The 18,407-nt window shown below is 39.9% G+C and overlaps 1 protein-coding gene across 1 annotated transcript in view; it reads left to right on the forward strand.

Moving 5' to 3' along the window:
- The window catches only part of MACO1 (macoilin 1), a 117,260-nt gene that overhangs the window by 34,095 nt on the left and 64,758 nt on the right, over window positions 1-18,407 (forward strand). The window contains exons 2-3 of the mRNA XM_070764235.1: window positions 14,818-14,959; window positions 16,293-16,419. Coding sequence (XP_070620336.1) covers window positions 14,818-14,959; window positions 16,293-16,419 — 269 coding nt within the window. The remainder of the gene's footprint in view (window positions 1-14,817; window positions 14,960-16,292; window positions 16,420-18,407) is intronic.

The following is an 18,407-nucleotide window of genomic DNA, read 5'->3' on the forward strand; positions in this document are numbered from 1 at the left end:
CTCTGTAAACATCAGCATGACAGATTGGAAAACTTTGCTGGATTAATTCTAATGCAAAGGGCCCAGGCAGACAGGCCGGGAAAAACTTTGTTTCTATCATTGACCAATTAAAATTGATTCAGTAAAACAAAGCAGAGTTAACCTCTAATTTTAAGGATTGTTTTGGCAACCATTTGTGGGCAAAGCTTAGACATAACGTAGCAGATTTTTGCTACTTTTAGGGAAATAGATTTGTCTTGGTTATCTAACAAATAATGCAAGTAAAAATATTGGCATGCCCAAGAAATTTAGTTTAAAAAGGGAATAGTACCTTCACCAGGTGGTGAATGTCCCTGTAGAACTGACAATACAAAATAACATTTTGCTGCTGAGGTTTCTATGGCACCTGTGTCACAGGGGCAGTATCAAGTTGCAAGAGGGGTTTTCTCCTATTTCCCTTGCAAAAACAACTGGAGAAAATATACCCCAATCAAGGAATTATCAAGACAAACAACCTGACAGTAAACAACAACCTATTCAAGGAACCACCGACATCCCCACCAGCATCCACAAGGCAAGCCACTCGTACCGTGATGGCGAACCCATGGCACCTGTGCCAGAGATGGCACATATCGCTCTCTCTGTGGCCACGCAAGTCGTTGCCCCAGTTTGTTGTACATACTCTTGATCAGTTGGAGGATGATGAAGATATTGAGGACTCAGATTCAGATAGTGTTTATGAAGTAGTGCGGGGCCCGAGGTTACAGGTAGTAGAACAGGTGGGAGGCCAGCCACAGGATGGGGCTATGAGTTCAGGATCTAGCGAGGGAGAATCAGACGCTCGCTGGGTTAATCCTAAATTCAGAAGGATTTCGAAACGTAGAGAGCAAAGGTCTGGAAGAAGATATTAAGAAGAGGAATGGGTTAAATATTGTGGTGATGTATTTGGCACGTCAGGGGGCTAGTGGAGAAGAAGGGTGGAGTTTCAACGTTGCCGTAAGAAATATGGAGGGGTGTTTTCGCCACGCTAAAGTAAGCTAAAGTATTTTGTATTGTATTTAGTCAGAGTGGCTGTTTTTTATAGCTATGTAGTTAGAAAATAAATCTTGTCTAAGTTAAGCAGGGAAAAAAATGTGAGGAATGGGGCTAGAAGAGAGATAACGGACTGATTGATGTCGGAAATATGTTGAAGTACAAGAGAGCAGAGAAATAAATGGAATTGCTTTATTCATGAAATGATGCATTTAATGAGAGTTGTTTGTAATTACTAAACTTCTACCAGAAACCAGAACACAGTTCAGCTTTGTTGCGCATGCTCGCATGCCTACTGCCGGCCAACTGGTCTTCAGGTCTCTGCCCTGCATGTCTGTTTGGTGTGTGTGTGTGTTTGTGCAGGGGGTGGGGTGCACATCCCTGAGGGGGTGGGGTGTACACAGGGACGATGCACGCATGCAAAGAGAAGCCCATGTGCGGGGCATGTGCATGTATGGGGAGCATGGGCGGGGGGGCTTGCACACATGTGCAGGTTGGTGGGTACATGCGCATTGCATTGGGGGGGATTTGGGCACTCCATCCAGAAAATGTTAGCCGTCACTGCACTAGTACAGTGTTCCCTCGATTTTCGCGGGGAATGCGTTCCGAGACCGCCCGCGAAAGTTGAATTTCCGCAAAGTAGAGATGCGGAAGTAAATACACCATTTTTGGCTATGGACAGTATCACAAGCCTTCCCGTAACACTTTAAACCCCTAAATTACCATTTCCCATTCCCTTAACAACAATTTACTCACCATTATTACTGGCATTCACCATTGAATAAGACACTTAGTAATCCTGATATTTATAAACATAATTATTTATTAACAATAATTATTTTTTTTGTTATTTATTTGCAAAAATTATTAGTTTATTATCGGGCGGGAAAAACAGTGGTATAGAAAAAAAACCGCGAAGTATTTTTTAATAAAAATTTTTGAAAAACCGTGGTATAGGCTATTCGTGAAGTTCGAACCCGCGAAAATCGAGGGAACACTGTATATATAAACAGAGAGCATTCCCTTCCAGCACGGATGATGTTACTTAATTAATGAAATGTTCTCAAGAAAACAACCACAGCTCAGAAAATATTAAATTGGGCTAAAGATAAGGCTTACCTGATTTGGGGGACTGTGGTAAGATACAAATATGAAGGTGGTTTGGGTGCTTAGTTTATCATTATTACACGTATACAATTAAATTACAACCCTATATCTAAAATCCTTTGCCTTAATATTGATCTAGCTTTAAAGTTAACGTGGCATCATCAGAAAAGCCACTTTATAATGCCATGATAGAGGAGGTTACATGAATGGCCATGTTCTTGTTCACTCCTCCCCTAGTTTGCTTTCATTCCTGATTTTCAGCTCTCCTGCTCTCTCCTTCCAGACCTCGGACTGCAATCTCAACTACAGTTTGTTAAGGAGAGGAAATTGCATGAGGATAGAGAGCATTAATGCTTGATGTTTGATTGGATCTGCTAATGCTGAGTGCTACATCTGTGATTTGGTATTGCTATTACAGCATGTTTTTTGCTGGTTTTGTGTCTTGACCTGAGGTCATAAATTGAGTGAGACGATGCTTTTTGAGATGTAAAAGGATAGGTTAAAAATCTTAACTTCATAATTCCCTTGACAGTGATGTAATAGGACAGCGTTGTGACATAGAAAAAGAACTGGGGGGAAAAAAGAAATCCCTGATTTCTTTCTGGGATTATAGATTATATTTTTTATATTTCTTTAAAGAGTTAAACAACCACCACTTTTTCCCCCAAAATAGGAGGTTTTGTTTTCTCTTCATTTCTGACATTCTCACATTACTTTCTCCTTGTTTTCTTTAGTCTGTTTTGGTTAAATGTATACAAAGCCAAATAGTAATTTCTTTTCTTTTTGGACAAATACAGTATATTATTTTATTAATTTGTTATGTGATCTCTCTTTTATCAGTTTTATTGTTTTTTATACTCTTGTAAGCCGCCTTGAATCACCATGTGCGAATAGGCGGCAATATAACACTCATAAATAAATAAACAAACAAACAAATAAACAAATAAATAAATGGGACATAAATGTTTACAATTTCATCACCCTCTTTCAAACGTGTTATATGGTCATCTTTAAAATAAATTACTTCTTTGTATTTATGAGGTTATTTATCTTCATTTTCAGGGTTATGATACTTTGGAAGTGAAGAAAATGCATGGGCCAAATATTCTATTAATTCTTTAATCATTTAAAAGATCCGTAATATAAAGTTTGCCGTAACTTAATTTATTTAATCAGCTGCTATAGAATAGAGTAGAGTAGAATAGAATTCTTTATTGGCCAAGTGTGATTGGACACACAAGGAATTTGTCTTGGTGCAGATGTACATAAAAGAAAATGCACATTTGTCAGGAATCATGTGGTACAACAACTTAATGATTGTCATAGGGGTCAAATAAGCAATGAAGAAACAATATTAATAAAAATCTTAGGATACAAGCAACAAGTTACAGTCATACAGTCCTAAGCGGGAGGAAATGGGTGATAGGAATGATGAGAAAAAAATAGTAGAAATAGAAGGGCAGATTTAGTAAAAAGTCTGACAGTGTTGAGGGAATTATTTGTTTAGTAGAGTGATGACGTTTGGGAAAAAACTAGTTGTCTAGTTGTCTTGGTGTGCAATGCTCTGTAGCAACGTTGTGAGGGTAGGTGTTGAAACAGTTTATGTCCAGCATGCATTTACTACATGGAGGGGGGCTATCTCTGAAGATTGTAGTTGGGAACAAAAGGTTGAAGCATTTACTGTAGTAGTAAATGTCTAGTGAGATATATATATATATATATATATATATATATATATATATATATATATATATATATATATAGAGAGAGAGAGAGAGAGAGAGAGGTAGGTAGGTAGGTAGGTAGGTAGATAGATAGATAGATAGATAGATAGATAGATAGATAGATAGATAGATAGATAGATAGTATACTATATAGCAGTGATGGCGAACCTATGGCACGGGTGCCACAGGTGGTGCACGGAGCCATATCTGCTGGCACACGAGCCGTTCCGGTAGCTCGTCTCCAGCATGCATGTGTGTGCTGGCCAGCTGATTTTTGGTTGACACAGAGACTCTGGGAGGGCGTTTTTGGCTTCCATAGAGCCCTGGGGGAGATGAGGGAGGGTGTTTTTCACCTCTCCCAGCTCCAGGGAAGCCTCTTGAACCTGGGGAGGCTGAAACATGAGCCTACTGGGCCAACCAGAAGTTGGGAAACAGGCCGTTTCCGGCCTCCAGAGGGCCCCTCGGGGGGACGGTGTGTGTAAGAGAAGCTGTTTTCACTCTTCGCAGGCATTAAATTATGGGTATGGGCATTTGTGTATGCGCAATAGCACATACACATGCTCTTTCAGCACCTTAGGGAAAAAAAGGTTCGGCATCGCTGTTATATAGTATACTTAAGTGTTTATTATATAGTAAATACAATCTTGAGCAATTGTATCAGTAATTCTAATCATAGAAACATAGAAGTCTGACGGCAGAAAAAGACCTCATGGCCCATCTAGTCTGCCCTTATACTATTTTCTGTATTTTATCTTAGGATGGATATATGTTTATCCCAGGCATGTTTAAATTCAGTTACTGTGGATTTATCTACCACATCTGCTGGAAGTTTGTTCCAAGCATCTACTACTCTTTCAGTAAAATAATATTTTCTCATGTTGCTCTTGATCTTTCCCCCAACTAACTTGTGGATAATGTATCATTTGGTTAAGGCAGTGTTTCCCAACCTTGGCAACTTGAAGATATCTGGACTTCAACTCCCAGAATTCCCCAGCCAGCAAAGGCTGGCTGGGGAATTCTGGGAGTTGAAGTCCAGATATCTTCAAGTTGCCAAGGTTGGGAAACACTGGGTTAAGGATTCCAGCATGTGCATTATCTTTTATGCTGCACACAGAAAGTAAAAAACAATGGGAAAGAGTGTTTTCATCTATTATTCAGGGATAATCAACATTTGAATGATCAAGAAAACTTGTTTTTAATAACAGATAAATATTTTAAAATATTTTATTCAGCTTTGACAACATTGCTTTATGGCAGAGGTCTTCAAACCTGGAAACTTTAAGATTTGTGGACATCAACTCCCAGAATTGCTGGCTGGAGAATTGAGGACCTCTGCTTTATGGGGATTGTCTGAGATGTTTTTTAGTCATATGAAATAATCTTCTTAAGATACTCATATGAACTGAAATGAACAATCTGTCTGCTAAGAAAGTCCCATCAGATGGAAGGGTATTTTCTGGTTTAGAGGATTTGGGGCCTGGGGGTAGGATTGTATGTGTGTATGTGCTTTTTGCTTGCTATCTTTCAGTCAGTGTTGACTCCTGGTGACTCCCTACACCAGTTCCTACAGGGGGTTTTTAAGCAATATTTTCCGAAACAGATGGTGATTGCTTTTTCTCTAGGGCTAAGAGGCAGGAACCAGCCCAAAGTTATTTATCTGGCTTTATATACTGCTCAAAAAAATAACACATCCTAGATCTGAATGAATGAAATATTCTCATTGAATACTTTGTTCTGTACAAAGTTGAATGTGCACAATAGCATGTGAAATTGATTGTCAATCAGTGTTGCTTCCTAAGTGGACAGTTTGATTTCACAGAAGTTTGATTGACTTGGAGTTATGTTGTTTAAGTGTTCCCTTTATTTTTTTGAGCAGTGTACTAAGGCAAAACAAAAACTCATGGTCCCCCAAGTTCTAGTTTGTTGCTTTTATATCATATACCAAACTGACTGTCTTTTCTGTTAACGATGATACTACAGTGACATTACAAGATTGCTGTGTTTCATAAATGACTTTTTTTTTTCATTTGAAGCCTATTTGAATAATCTCATGATCCATTAAAAAAAACAACAACAGATGTCTAGCAGTTTCTCAAAGCTGTCACAATCTTGAGGTTCGGACACCGGCAATGCATTCATCACTCCTTTCCTTCAGTGGCTGGAACATTTCTTGCTTCGGTTCACAAATTCAGTATTTCTGTGTTAACTTTCAACAAATTGCAGAACCATGCAAAACCTGAACTAGTGTACAAACAACAGTTTGCTATGAGATGGTTTGCTCTGAGATCCACCTGGTTGTGCTTTGCTGTGTACTGAGACACTTATCTTTTTTTTAAAAAAAATTGTTTGTTTGTTTGTTTATTTATTTATTAGATTTGTATGCCGCCCCTCTCCGTAGACTCGGGGCGGCTAACAACAGTAAAAAGACAACGTAAACCAATCTAATATTTAAAAAATCTAAAAACCCCAATTTAAGAGATCAGTCATACATACAGTCATACCATACATAAATTTTATAAGCCTAGGGGAAGGGAATATTTCAATTCCCCCATGCCTGACGACAGAGGTGGGTTTTTAAGAGCTTACGAAAGGCAAGGAGGGTGGGGGCAACTCTGATATCTGGGGGGAGTTGGTTCCATAGGGTCGGGGCCGCCACAGAGAAGGCTCTTCCCCTGGGTCCCGCCAAACGACATTGTTTAGTCGACGAGACCCAGAGAAGGCCAACTCTGTGGGACCTAACTGGTCGCTGGGATTCGTGCGGCAGAAGGCGGTCCCGGAGATATTCTGGTCCGATGCCATGAAGGGCTTTATAGGTCATAACCAACACTTTGAATTGTGACCGGAAATCGGCAACCAATGCAGACTGCGGAGAGTTGGAGTAACATGGGCATATTTAGGAAAGCCCATGATAGCTCTCGCAGCTGCATTCTGCACGATCTGGAGTTGTTGTTGTTGTTGTTGTTATTATTATTATTATTATTTATTAGATTTGTATGCCGCCTCTCTCCGTAGACTCCGGGCGGCTCACAACAGTGATAAAAACAATACATAATGACAAATCTAATAATAACAATAGTACATTTAAAAAGTCTAAAAAGTAAGGAACCCCAATATAAAAAACATACATACAGTCATATCATGCACAAAAACTACATAGGCGGGGGGAGATGTCTCAGTTCCCCCACGCTTGATCACAGAGGTGGGTTTTAAGGAGTTTACAAAAGGCAAGGAGGGTGGGGGCAGTTCTAATCTCTGGAGGGAGCTGATTCCAGAGGGTCGGAGCCGCCACAGAGAAGGCTCTTCCCCTGGGTCCCGCCAGACGACATTGTTCAGTCGACCGGACCCGGAGAAAACCAACTCTGTGGGACCTGACCGGCCGCTGAGATTCGTGCGGCAGAAGGCGGTCTCACAGATATCTTTTATACAGCTAAGGCACCAGCAATAGCTTGCTTTCTGTTGTATGTAAACTACATCAGTAAGTATCCCTAAACTGTGAACTGTAGAAGGCTGCAGAAGGAACCAACTCCCCCCAGAGATTAGAATTGCCCCCACCCTCCTTGCCTTTCGTAAACTCCTTAAAACCCACCTTTGTCGTCAGGCATGGGGGAACTGAGATATCTCCCCCGGGCCTATATAATTTATGTATGGTATGTTTGTAGGTATGTCTGCTTAAAAATGGGGTTTTTTAACTATTTTAAATTTTAAATTATTAGATTTGTCATGAACTGTTTTATTGTGTTGTGAGCCGCCCCGAGTCTACGGAGAGGGGCGGCATACAAATCTAATAAATAAATAAAATAAATAAATAAGTGGAGTAGGACGAAGGCTACTGAGCTAAACAAATGATCTATCAGGCAATGTCTCCATCTTGACTAAATTTAGTCTCTGTGCATTTATTTATTTATTTATTTATTTATTTATTTATTTATTTATTTATTTATTTATTTATTGGATTTGTATGCCGCCCCTCTCCGGAGACTCGGAGCGGCTAACAGCAACAATAAAACAGTGTACAATAGTAATCTAATACTAAAAATGATTAAAAACCCATTAATATAAAAACCAAACATACATACAGACATACCATGCATAAAATTGTAAAGGCCTAGGGGGAAAGAATATCTCAATTCCCCCATGCCTGGTGGCAGAGGTGGGTTTTAAGAAGCTTACAAAAGGCAAGGAGGGTGGGGGCAATTCTAATCTCCGGGGGAGTTGGTTCCAGAGGGCTGGGGCCGCTACAGAGAAGGTTCTTCCCCTGGGTCCCGCCAAACTACATTGTTTAGTTGACAGGACCCGGAGAAGACCCACTCTGTGGGACCTAACTGGTCACTGGGATTCGTGCAGCAGAAGGCGGTCCCTGAGATAATCTGGTCCAGTGCCATGAAGGGCTTTAGAATAGAATAGAATTTTTATTGGCCAAGTGTGATTGGACACACAAGGAATTTGTCTTGGTGCATATGCTCTCAGCGTACATAAAATAAAATATACATTTGTCAAGAATCATGTGGTACAACACTTAATGATTGTCATAGGGGTCAAATAAGCAATGAAGAAGCAATATTAATAAAAATCTTAGGATATAAGCAACAAGTTACAGTCATACAGTCAACATGGGAGGAAATGGGTGAAAGGAATGATGAGAAAAACTAGTAGAATAGAAGTGCAGATTTAGTAGAAAGTCTGAAAGTGTTGAGGGAGTTATTTGTTTAGCAGAGTGATGGCGTTTGGAAAAAAACTGTTCTTGTGTCTAGTTGTCTTGGTGTACAGTGCTCTGTAGTGACGTTTTGAGGGTAGGAGTTGAAACAATTTGTGTCCAGGATGTGAGGGGTCAGTAAATATTTTCCCCGCCCCCTTTATAGGTCATAACCAACACTTTGAATTGTGATTGGAAACTGATCGGCAACCAATGCAGACTGCGGAGTGTTGGTGTAACATGGGCATATTTGGGGAAGCCCATGATTGCTCTCGCAGCTGCGTTCTGCACGATCTGAAGTTTCCGAACACTTTTCAGAGGTAGCCCCATGTAGAGAGCATTACAGTAGTCGAGCCTCGAGGTGATGAGGGCATGAGTGACTGTGAGCAGCGACTCCCGGTCCAAGTAGGGTCGCAACTGGTGCGCAAGGACATGCACTCTAGGACCTCTTTTAAATTTGAGGGAAATCAGGAGAAAAATTACTGAGTGTCATTTTTATGACAAAAGACACTTTAGCCCAAATATCCAGGTAACAACGTTAAGTGATTTATTGTATGAGAATTAAAAGGGCCCCTGTCCGATTCCAAAATTCTGTTGTCTTAAGGAGTCAAATAGAACTCCTCTTTCAGTTAGAAAATAAACCTCTAAGACTGTTCTCATTCCCAACCTGTGCCGCTTAGCAGGAAACTGCACTGTCAATTATATGAAAGGTTATTATTATTATTGTTGTTATTATTATTATTATTATTATCATCATGATCATCATCATCATCATCATCATTATTTATTAGATTTGTATGCCCGGAGATCAGCATTGCCCCCACCCTCCTTGTCTTTCGTAAGCTCCTAAAAACCCATCTCCGCCGTCAGGCATGGGGGAACTGAGATATTCTTTTCCCCTAAGCCTTTACAATTTATGCACGTTATGTTTGTTTGTATGTATGTTTGGTTTTACAAATAAGGGTTTTTTAAAGATATTTTTAGGATTGGATTTACATGCTGTTTTTGTTGCTGTTGTTAGCCGCCCCGAGTCTGCGGAGAGGGGCGGCATACAAATCCAATTAATAATAATAATAATAATAATAATAATAATAATAATAATAATAATAATAATGCCTCCCCTCTCCGTAGACAAAAATGCATAACCTGAGGCCAACACATGTTCAATGAATAGCATGACCTCAAGGCCCTGCCCAAATTTGTCACCTGTTTGTAACTTTTCATTTAACCTAGGGGGAAATAATAAATTTATCAGGTGTGATGTATGGTAATAACTTTTTAATTAAGGTGGGTGCCACATTTGTCATGATCTGATCATTTGTCGCAGATTAGCCTATTTTCGAATCCCCCAAATGCTGCTCAGAATTGAAATGTGGCTCTTGCTCTGAAAATTGTTCCTTTGCTAGGAAAATTTACAAGGCTGCCTTCCTACTGTTCGGGTGACAGAAATCATTCCCCAAGGTGAATGTTATAGCTTCAGTTCCAGAACTCTGCTTGCCACCACCCTGACGATGGATCATAAAAATCATATTAATTCTATAAGAATATTAACTGGCTCCCAGGGGTGAACTTGGGAGATGAGCCTTGAGAAAAATATGTGGTACTTAGTAAGTAATTCAGAAATTAGTGCAGTGTTAGGGAAAACTGATTGTCGGGGAAACTGAAGCACAGTGGTACCTCTACCTACGAACGCCTCCACTTACAAATTTTTCTAGATAAGAAAAGATTTTTTTTGCTTCTTCCCAAGAACCATTTTCCACTTACAAACTGGAGCCTCAGAAACTATTCCCCTTATATAGAGCGCTGGTGAGACCACATTTGGAGTACTGTGTTCAGTTCTGGAGACCTCACCTACAAAAAGATATTGACAAAATTGAACGGGTCCAAAGACGGGCTACAAGAATGGTGGAAGGTCTGAAGTATAAAACGTATCAGGAAAGACTTAATGAACTCAATCTGTATAGTCTGGAAGACAGAAGGAAAAGGGGGGACATGATCGAAACATTTAAATATGTTAAAGGGTTAAATAGGGTTCAGGAGGGAAGTGTTTTTAACAGGAAAGTGAACACAAGAACAAGGGGACACAATCTGAAGTTAGTTGGGGGAAAGATCAAAGGCAACATGAGAAAGTATTATTTTACTGAAAGAGTAGTAGATCCTTGGAACAAACTTCCAGCAGACGTGGTTGGTAAATCCACAGTAACCGAATTTAAACATGCCTGGGATAAACATATATCCATTGTAAGATAAAATACAGGAAATAGTAAAAGGGCAGACTAGATGGACCATGGGGTCTTTTTCTGCCGTCAGTCTTCTATGTTTCTATGTTTCTATGTTTCTAACTATAACCGGAAAGGGCAGAGAGAAGCCTCCATGGGACCTCTCTAGGAATCTCCTGGGAGGAAACAGGGCCGGAAAAGGCAGGGAGAAGCTTCCATGGGACCTCTCTAGGAGTCTCCTGGGAGGAAACAGGGCTGGAAAAGGCAGGGAGAAGCCTCCATGGCACCTCTCTAGGAATCTCCTGGGAGGAAACAGGGCCGGAAAAGGCAGGGAGAAGCTTCCATGGGACCTCTCTAGGAATCTCCTGGGAGGAAACAGGGCCGGAAAAGGCAGGGAGAAGCTTCCATGGGACCTCTCTAGGAGTCTCCTGGGAGGAAACAGGGCTGGAAAAGGCAGGGAGAAGCCTCCATGGCACCTCTCTAGGAATCTCCTGGGAGGAAACAGGGCCGGAAAAGGCAGGGAGAAGCCTCCATGGGGCCTTTCTAGGAATCTCCTGGGAGGAAACAGGGCCGGAAAAGGCAGGGAGAAGCCTCCATGGGGCCTCTCTAGGAATCTCCTGGGAGGAAACAGGGCCGGAAAAGGCAGGGAGAAGCCTCCATGGGGCCTCTGTAGGAATCTCCTGGGAGGAAACAGGGCCGGAAAAGGCAGGGAGAAGCCTCTGTGGGGACTCTCTAGGAATCTCCTGGGAGGAAACAGGGTCAGAAAAGGTAGGGAGAAGCCTCCGTGGGGCCTCTAAGAATCTCCTGGGAGGAAATAGGGCCTCCACCCTCCCTGTGGTTTCCCCAGTCGCACACGTTATTTGCTTTTACATTGATTCCTATGGGAAAAATTGCTTCTTCTTACAAACTTTTCTACTTAAGAACCTGGTCACAGAGCAAATTAAGTTCGTAAGTAGAGGTACCACTGTATTACAAGTAGCTGCCTATCCTATGAAGTATGGATAATACAAAATAATCCACATAATTTTGTAGTAGAAACTGGCAATTTTTGATACAGGGGGGAAAAAAGCGAATTTAGGCGCCTACAAATAAAGATGCATCCAGGTCTGATGAAATCAATACTGTTGGGCAGATATATTGGCAAAGATAATGGCTCGCTTCCAACATCAACAGGGCTAACTTCTTCCTGACAATGAGAATGAAAAAGCAAAATTTCCCTTTGTACTTACTGTTATGTTTAAATCAGAAACTCTATCTTAAATTTACAAATAAGGCAAATATTGGAAGTCAAGGACATACCACATCTTCTAACTCTGAGTTTGTTAGAAAAAGAAGTCAAGGCTAGCAGGCACATTTTTTAAAAAATTGCTTAATCAGAAAAACAAGTGGAAACAGTCAAGCAGCCGGCAGCACCATGATGTGGAAACCTAACCCCCAGATAACAGCTTTTACTGGAAAAGGAAGTTTACTATTAACAGACTCACTTCAGTGTAGGCTTTGTTGATTCTTTAATATCAAATGGAGTATTTTTTTAAAAAAATTAAGTTTATTGGTTGACAAAAGGTAAATGGGGGAAGGGAAAATGGGGTACATAAATTTAAAAAAGGGATAGGAATAATTATTACATGATATTGTATTTTGACATACAGTATATATCTTACTTTGTAACAAAAATTCAATGTACACATTTATATCTTATTACTATAAATATTTCATTTTTCTATCTTATCTTATTATTTAAAAGGTAGTACTAAGTAGTGATAGGGATAGTAAGAAAGATATTTATAGAGAGGCAGTTAGGAAGATAAGTTTACGATTTTATAAAGTATTTATAAAAAGAAAGGGAGAGAGGGAGGATCTGCCTAGATCAGTGTTTTTCAACCAGTGTGCCGTGGCACACTAGTGTGCCGTGAGACATGGTCAGGTGTGCCGCGAAGCTCAGAGAGAGAAAGAAAGCAAGAGAGAGAGAAAGAAAGCAAGAGAGAGAGAGAAAGAAAGCAAGAGAGAGAAAGAGAACAAGAGAGAGAGAAAGAAAGCAAGAGAGAGAGAGAGAAAGAGAACAAGAGAAAGAAAGCAAGAGAGAGAGAAAGAGAGGGAGGGAAGGAGAGAGAGAGAAAGACATAGAGGGAGATAGGGAGGGAGAGAGAAAGAGCAAAAAAGAGAGGAAGGAAGAGAAAGAAAGAGGGATGGAGAGAGAGAAAGAAAGAGGAAGGAAGGGAGAGAAAGAGGGAGAGAGAAATAGAGCGAAAGGGAGGAAGAGAGAGAATTTTTTTTGTCCAAACTTTTTTTAGCCCTCCCCGCCCCGCTCAATGTGCCCCAGGGTTTCGTAAATGTAAAAAATGTGCCGCGGCTCAAAAAAGGTTGAAAATCACTGGCCTAGATGACAGACGTTATCAGGAGGTACGACATGATGTAATAATAGGTTAATGGGTGTGTCAGTAATATATCAGTAATGAAAATAATAAAAAAAATAAAAATAAAATAAAATATATTTATGTAAGTATTGGTAAAGAGAAAAGCTGTGATTCAGTTAGTATGGAATAAAGTAATTAGTTGGAATATATTGTTATCGTGTGAACGGTTGTTTAATTGAGTTTAAGAAACAAGTAAAAAGAGTAATGTTGTCAGAATCTAATTTTATTTTAATTTTTTTAAATTTATTTTTGTTTATTTATTTGTCAATTTATTTATTTATTTAATTTAAGTATCGGTATTGAAAAACGGAGTATTTTTGATGCTTGCTATTGATTATCTGAGCATTTATCGGGGCTGGGATATACATTATATGTCACTAAACCGTGTAATTTCAGTCTGCTTCAGTGTAATCTGTATTTTGCATGGATTGCAAACAGAGCAGAATTTCAGCGTTTCTGCCTCTTTGTACAGAAGGCAAATAAAATGAGCATTGCAGATTGGTAACACAGGACCATAATTCAGACTACAACTATGGCAGACACGCTTCATTTTGAAATGTGAAAGTGCTGAACATTGAAGTTATTCTCTGGAGGGAAAAACAGAACACAGGCACTTCTAAAAAAAAATAAATTAGAAGTTTTATTCCATCAGCTCTTTAAATGTCCTTTCTCTACCAACTCTCCGTGTGCTTTTGATGCTTTTTTTATAACACAGTGTAGATCAGGGGTCCCCAAGATTGGCAACTTTAAGACTTGTGGACTTCAACAAAGTGTTCGGAAACTTCAGATCGTGCAGAACGCAGCCGCGAGAGCCATCGTGGGGCTTCCAAGGTTCGCCCACGTTTCTTCAACACTCCGTGGCTTGCATTGGCTGCCGATCAGTTTCCGGTCACAATTCAAAGTGTAGGTCATGACCTTTAAAGCCCTACATGGCAATGGACCAGAGTACCTCCGGAACCGCCTGCTACCGCACAAATCCCAGCGACCGATAAGGTCCCACAGAGTGGGCCTTCTCCGGGTCCCGTTGACTAAACAATGTCGGTTGGCGGGCCCCAGGGGAAGAGCCTTCTCTGTGGCGGCCCCGGCCCTCTGGAACCAACTCCCCCCGGAGATTAGAACTGCCCCCACCCTCCCTGTCTTTCGTAAATTACTCAAGACTCATTTATACCGCCAGGCATGGAGGAGTTGAGATAGCTCTTCCCCCTAGGCCATTACAAGTTATGCATGGTATGTTTGTGTGTATGTTTGGTTTTATAATAGGCGTTTTTAGTTGTTTTTTATTATTGGATTGTACATGTTGTGTTTATTATTGTTGTTAGCTGCCCGGAGTCTGCGGAGAGGGGCGGCATACAAATCCAATAAACTATTATTATTATTAATTATTATTAACTCCCAGAATTCTGCAGTGGCTGGAGAATTCTGGCAGTTGAAGTCTACAAGTCTTAAAGTAGCCAAGTTTGAAGACCTTTGGTGTAGATTATGTTTGCAAATTTCAGTTATGTAACTTTCTTTTTGTTTTTACCTGAACCTTCTGTGTTTATTAATACATACCTGTATCTTCTTATTTTGAATAAGAAATGAAACCCTCTTGCTAGTTTGTTTACATGCAAAATTAATATGTTTTCTCCCCCCTCCTTCTTTCCTTTCAGTACTTTCCTATATCTGAAGTTCCTGGTAGTTTGGGCCCTCGTGTTGGTGGCTGACTTTGTTTTGGAATTCAGATTTGAATATTTGTGGCCCTTCTGGCTTTTCATCCGGAGTGTTTATGATTCCTTCAGATACCAGGGATTGGTATGTATATAAATAGAAAAACTACTTATCTGCTGTTTATTGTTATTACTAGCCATTAGCATTAGTAGCTCTCCAATGTATCTCTCAGTTGGAGTCCTGTTTGATATACAGCACTGAAAAAGTTATTTGCAAAAAGAGGAGGAGGGCTGTTGTGTCTATTTTCAGCTGCAGAACATCTCCTTCTGCTGCACTGGGTGTTGCTTTAATAGGCCCCCTTGATGTTCAGAAGCAACTTTTATCCAAGGGTTGAGGAACTTCAAGGGGGAAAGGACTTTCTGGTGTAAGCGGCTCTTTGGATTGCAGGCTTTGGATCAGTTAACAGATATTTTGAGAACACCGAGTAACATGAGACAAAAGGATGGGAAGAATACAGACAGACTGTCTCAATATCTAATAGTCATTTGTCTCATAATTACCAAACGTGGTTAATACTGGATTATAATTGTCATTATAAACAGAGAAATAACACTTATAAGAGCGCTGCAGGGAAAAAATAAAATAAAAGTGCATCTCCTTTGCCAGGTTTCTAATAATAGAATAACAGAATAGTTTTAACTTTTTTTAAAAAGTTAGCAGCCGTGAAGATTTTCTTGAGTGGAAAGATATAAATCTGATTTAGCAAGAAACTATGCCTCTGGATGAAAAAAATCTTAATTGTTTATTGTCTTTCCCTTTTTTCTCAGTCAGCTTTTACACAATAATTTCTTTTTACAGATAGTTCAATGAGTGTAAATTGAATAATTGAAAATAAATAGATAATATTTTAATCTGCTTTGAAGTGCAACATAAAGATTTAAAAATAATCAATATGAATTTATCCAACTAGCATACTTATAATGCATATTTAGCGATTGCCCAAATGCACAAATCTTGATAAACTTTGTGGAATTTTAATACTGTAGGTTTAGTACTTTTTATTATTATTATTATTATTTATTAGATTTATATGCCACCCCTCTCCGAGGACTTACAGTCATTGGCTGAAACAAATTTGAATTAGACAATCTTGCTACTCAGCAAGTCATTTGCTAAATTACACTGAAGGCAAACATTCAGAATTCCATGTGAGACAAAATTAGGAGCATGACTTCTATTTACAGAAAGGAAATTCTCTTCTATAAAATTGCAATAAAATGTTAGCCATGAAATTATTATTAATAATTAGGGAGGAAATGCTGTTATGTAGCTTTACTGGTAAAATGTTGAATCTTAGAAGGAAGGAAGGATGCAATTGCAATTCCTTCATTGAAATCTGTTCACTATCTTAAAAAATCCAAAAACCTAATGGAGTTTTTCCTTTTCCTTTTCTCTCCAACCCTTCAATTCCCTTTAGGCATTTTCAGTATTTTTCGTTTGTGTAGCATTCACATCAAATATCATATGTCTGCTGTTCATACCAATACAGTGGTTGTTTTTTGCTGCCAGCACATATGTTTGGGTACAGTATGTCTGGCATACGGGTAAGTCTTCCCATTTATTTCGCTGCCTATTAAATCTGAGAACAAGTTGTAAAACAATGTCTTCTTTTTGTCTAAAAAAAAAAAAATCACATGTGGCCCCTGTTTAATTGGTGTCCAGTTTGCCCATGACACCAGGCTTACTCTTGAAATCTCATTATAGGTAGTCCTTGAATTACAACAGTCTCTTTAATGGCCATTTAAGGTGATAACAGCCCTGAGAAAAATGACTGTTTTTCCACGATCATTGCAGCATCTCCATAGTCACATGATCAAAATTCGGACACTCATATTGATGATGGTTGCGGTGTCCTGGGGTCACTGTGATCTCCTTTTGTGACCTTCTGACAAGCAAAGTCACTGGGTAAACCAGGATCACTCAACAACCGTGTTACTAATTTAAGAACTACGGTGACTCACTTGAAATGAGGCGAGAAAAGTCATAAAATTGAGCAAATTCACTTAGCCAATTTCTCACTTAATAATAGAACATTTGGGCTCAGTTGTGGTCATAGGTTGAAGTCACCCCATACAGTATTTTGCAATCTAAAATATAGAAGCTCTCTTCCAAATTATTGGATTGGATTGGATTTGTATGCCGCCCCTCTCCGTAGATTCGGAGCGGCTAACAACAGTAATAAAAACGGCATATAGAAATCCAATATTAAAACAGTTAAAACCCTCATTATAAAAACCAAACATACATACAGACATACCATGCATAAAATTGTAAAGGCCTAGGGGGAAAGAGTATCTCAGTTCCCCCATGACTGGCGGCAGAGGTGGGTTTTAAGAAGCTTACGAAAGGCAAGGAGGGTGGGGGCTATTCTAATCTCTGGGGGGAGTTGGTTCCAGAGGGCCGGGACCGCCACAAAGAAGGCTCTTCCCCTGGGTCCCGCCAAACGACATTGTTTAGTTGACGGGACCCGGAGAAGACCCACTCTGTGGGACCTAACTGGTCGCTGGGATTCGTGCAGCAGAAGGCGGTCCCTGAGTTATTGCATGAGATGGTGGACCTTCTTCACGAATCTTATTTCTTTGTAAAATATCTTTAGTGAATGCAGGTATTAGTGCTTCGGGAGAAGCTATCAAGGAGTCTCTGTTCACCCATGCTTTGGCAATAAAAAAACCTGTATCATCAAAACACACCCTACCTCATAATGCACCCTGTAACTTGCAAAGAGCAAAAAGGGAGCAGAAGCCCGTGGCCTTCTAAAATGTTGATTGAGGATGTCAGATCCCATGTTTTGGGATTCAGCCTAATGAAATGGAAACTGTGTGGGAAGCTCCGGAGTGTCTTCATATTTGGAATTCTTGCAGGATAGTGACTTTGCTTTTCTTCTTATCTTTAGGTAGTAAAGATTATTATTAAACTTACAGTAAACCATCCTTTTTGATCTCCAGAAAAGCTGAAATAAGTGTCCCTAATTCCTAGCAGCCAAGACCAAGGCTGTCTGGGTGTTACAAGGGTTATGTTTTTATTTATTTATTTATTTATTTATTCATTTGTCCAATACACAAATACATAGGAAGAAAAATAGACATGTAGTAGTAATATATATAAGGGTAAAGTGAACTTAGAGGAGAGGATATATGAAAGAAAGAAAATATATATGATAAGTGAGAGAAAGGAAAGACAATTGGACAGGGGACGAAAGGCACACCAGTGCACTTATGTACGCCTCTTAGGAACCTGGAGAGGTCAATCGTGGAGAGTCTAAGGGAGAAATGTTGGGGGTTAGGGGTTGACACTATTGAGTCCGGCAATGAGTTCCACGCTTCGATAACTCGATTGTTGAAATCATATTTTTTACAGTCAAGTTTGGAGCGGTTCGTATTAAGTTTGAATCTGTTGTGTGCTCTTGTGTTGTTGCAGTTGAAGCTGAAGTAGTCGAACCTATGACATGGGTGCCACAGGTGGCACGCAGAGCCATATCTGCTGGCACTCGATCTGTTGCCCTAGCTCAGCTCCAACGTGCATGTGTGTGCTG

This window comes from Erythrolamprus reginae, chromosome 11, assembly GCF_031021105.1.
Source record: "Erythrolamprus reginae isolate rEryReg1 chromosome 11, rEryReg1.hap1, whole genome shotgun sequence".
In the NCBI taxonomy this organism is placed as follows: domain Eukaryota; kingdom Metazoa; phylum Chordata; class Lepidosauria; order Squamata; family Dipsadidae; genus Erythrolamprus; species Erythrolamprus reginae.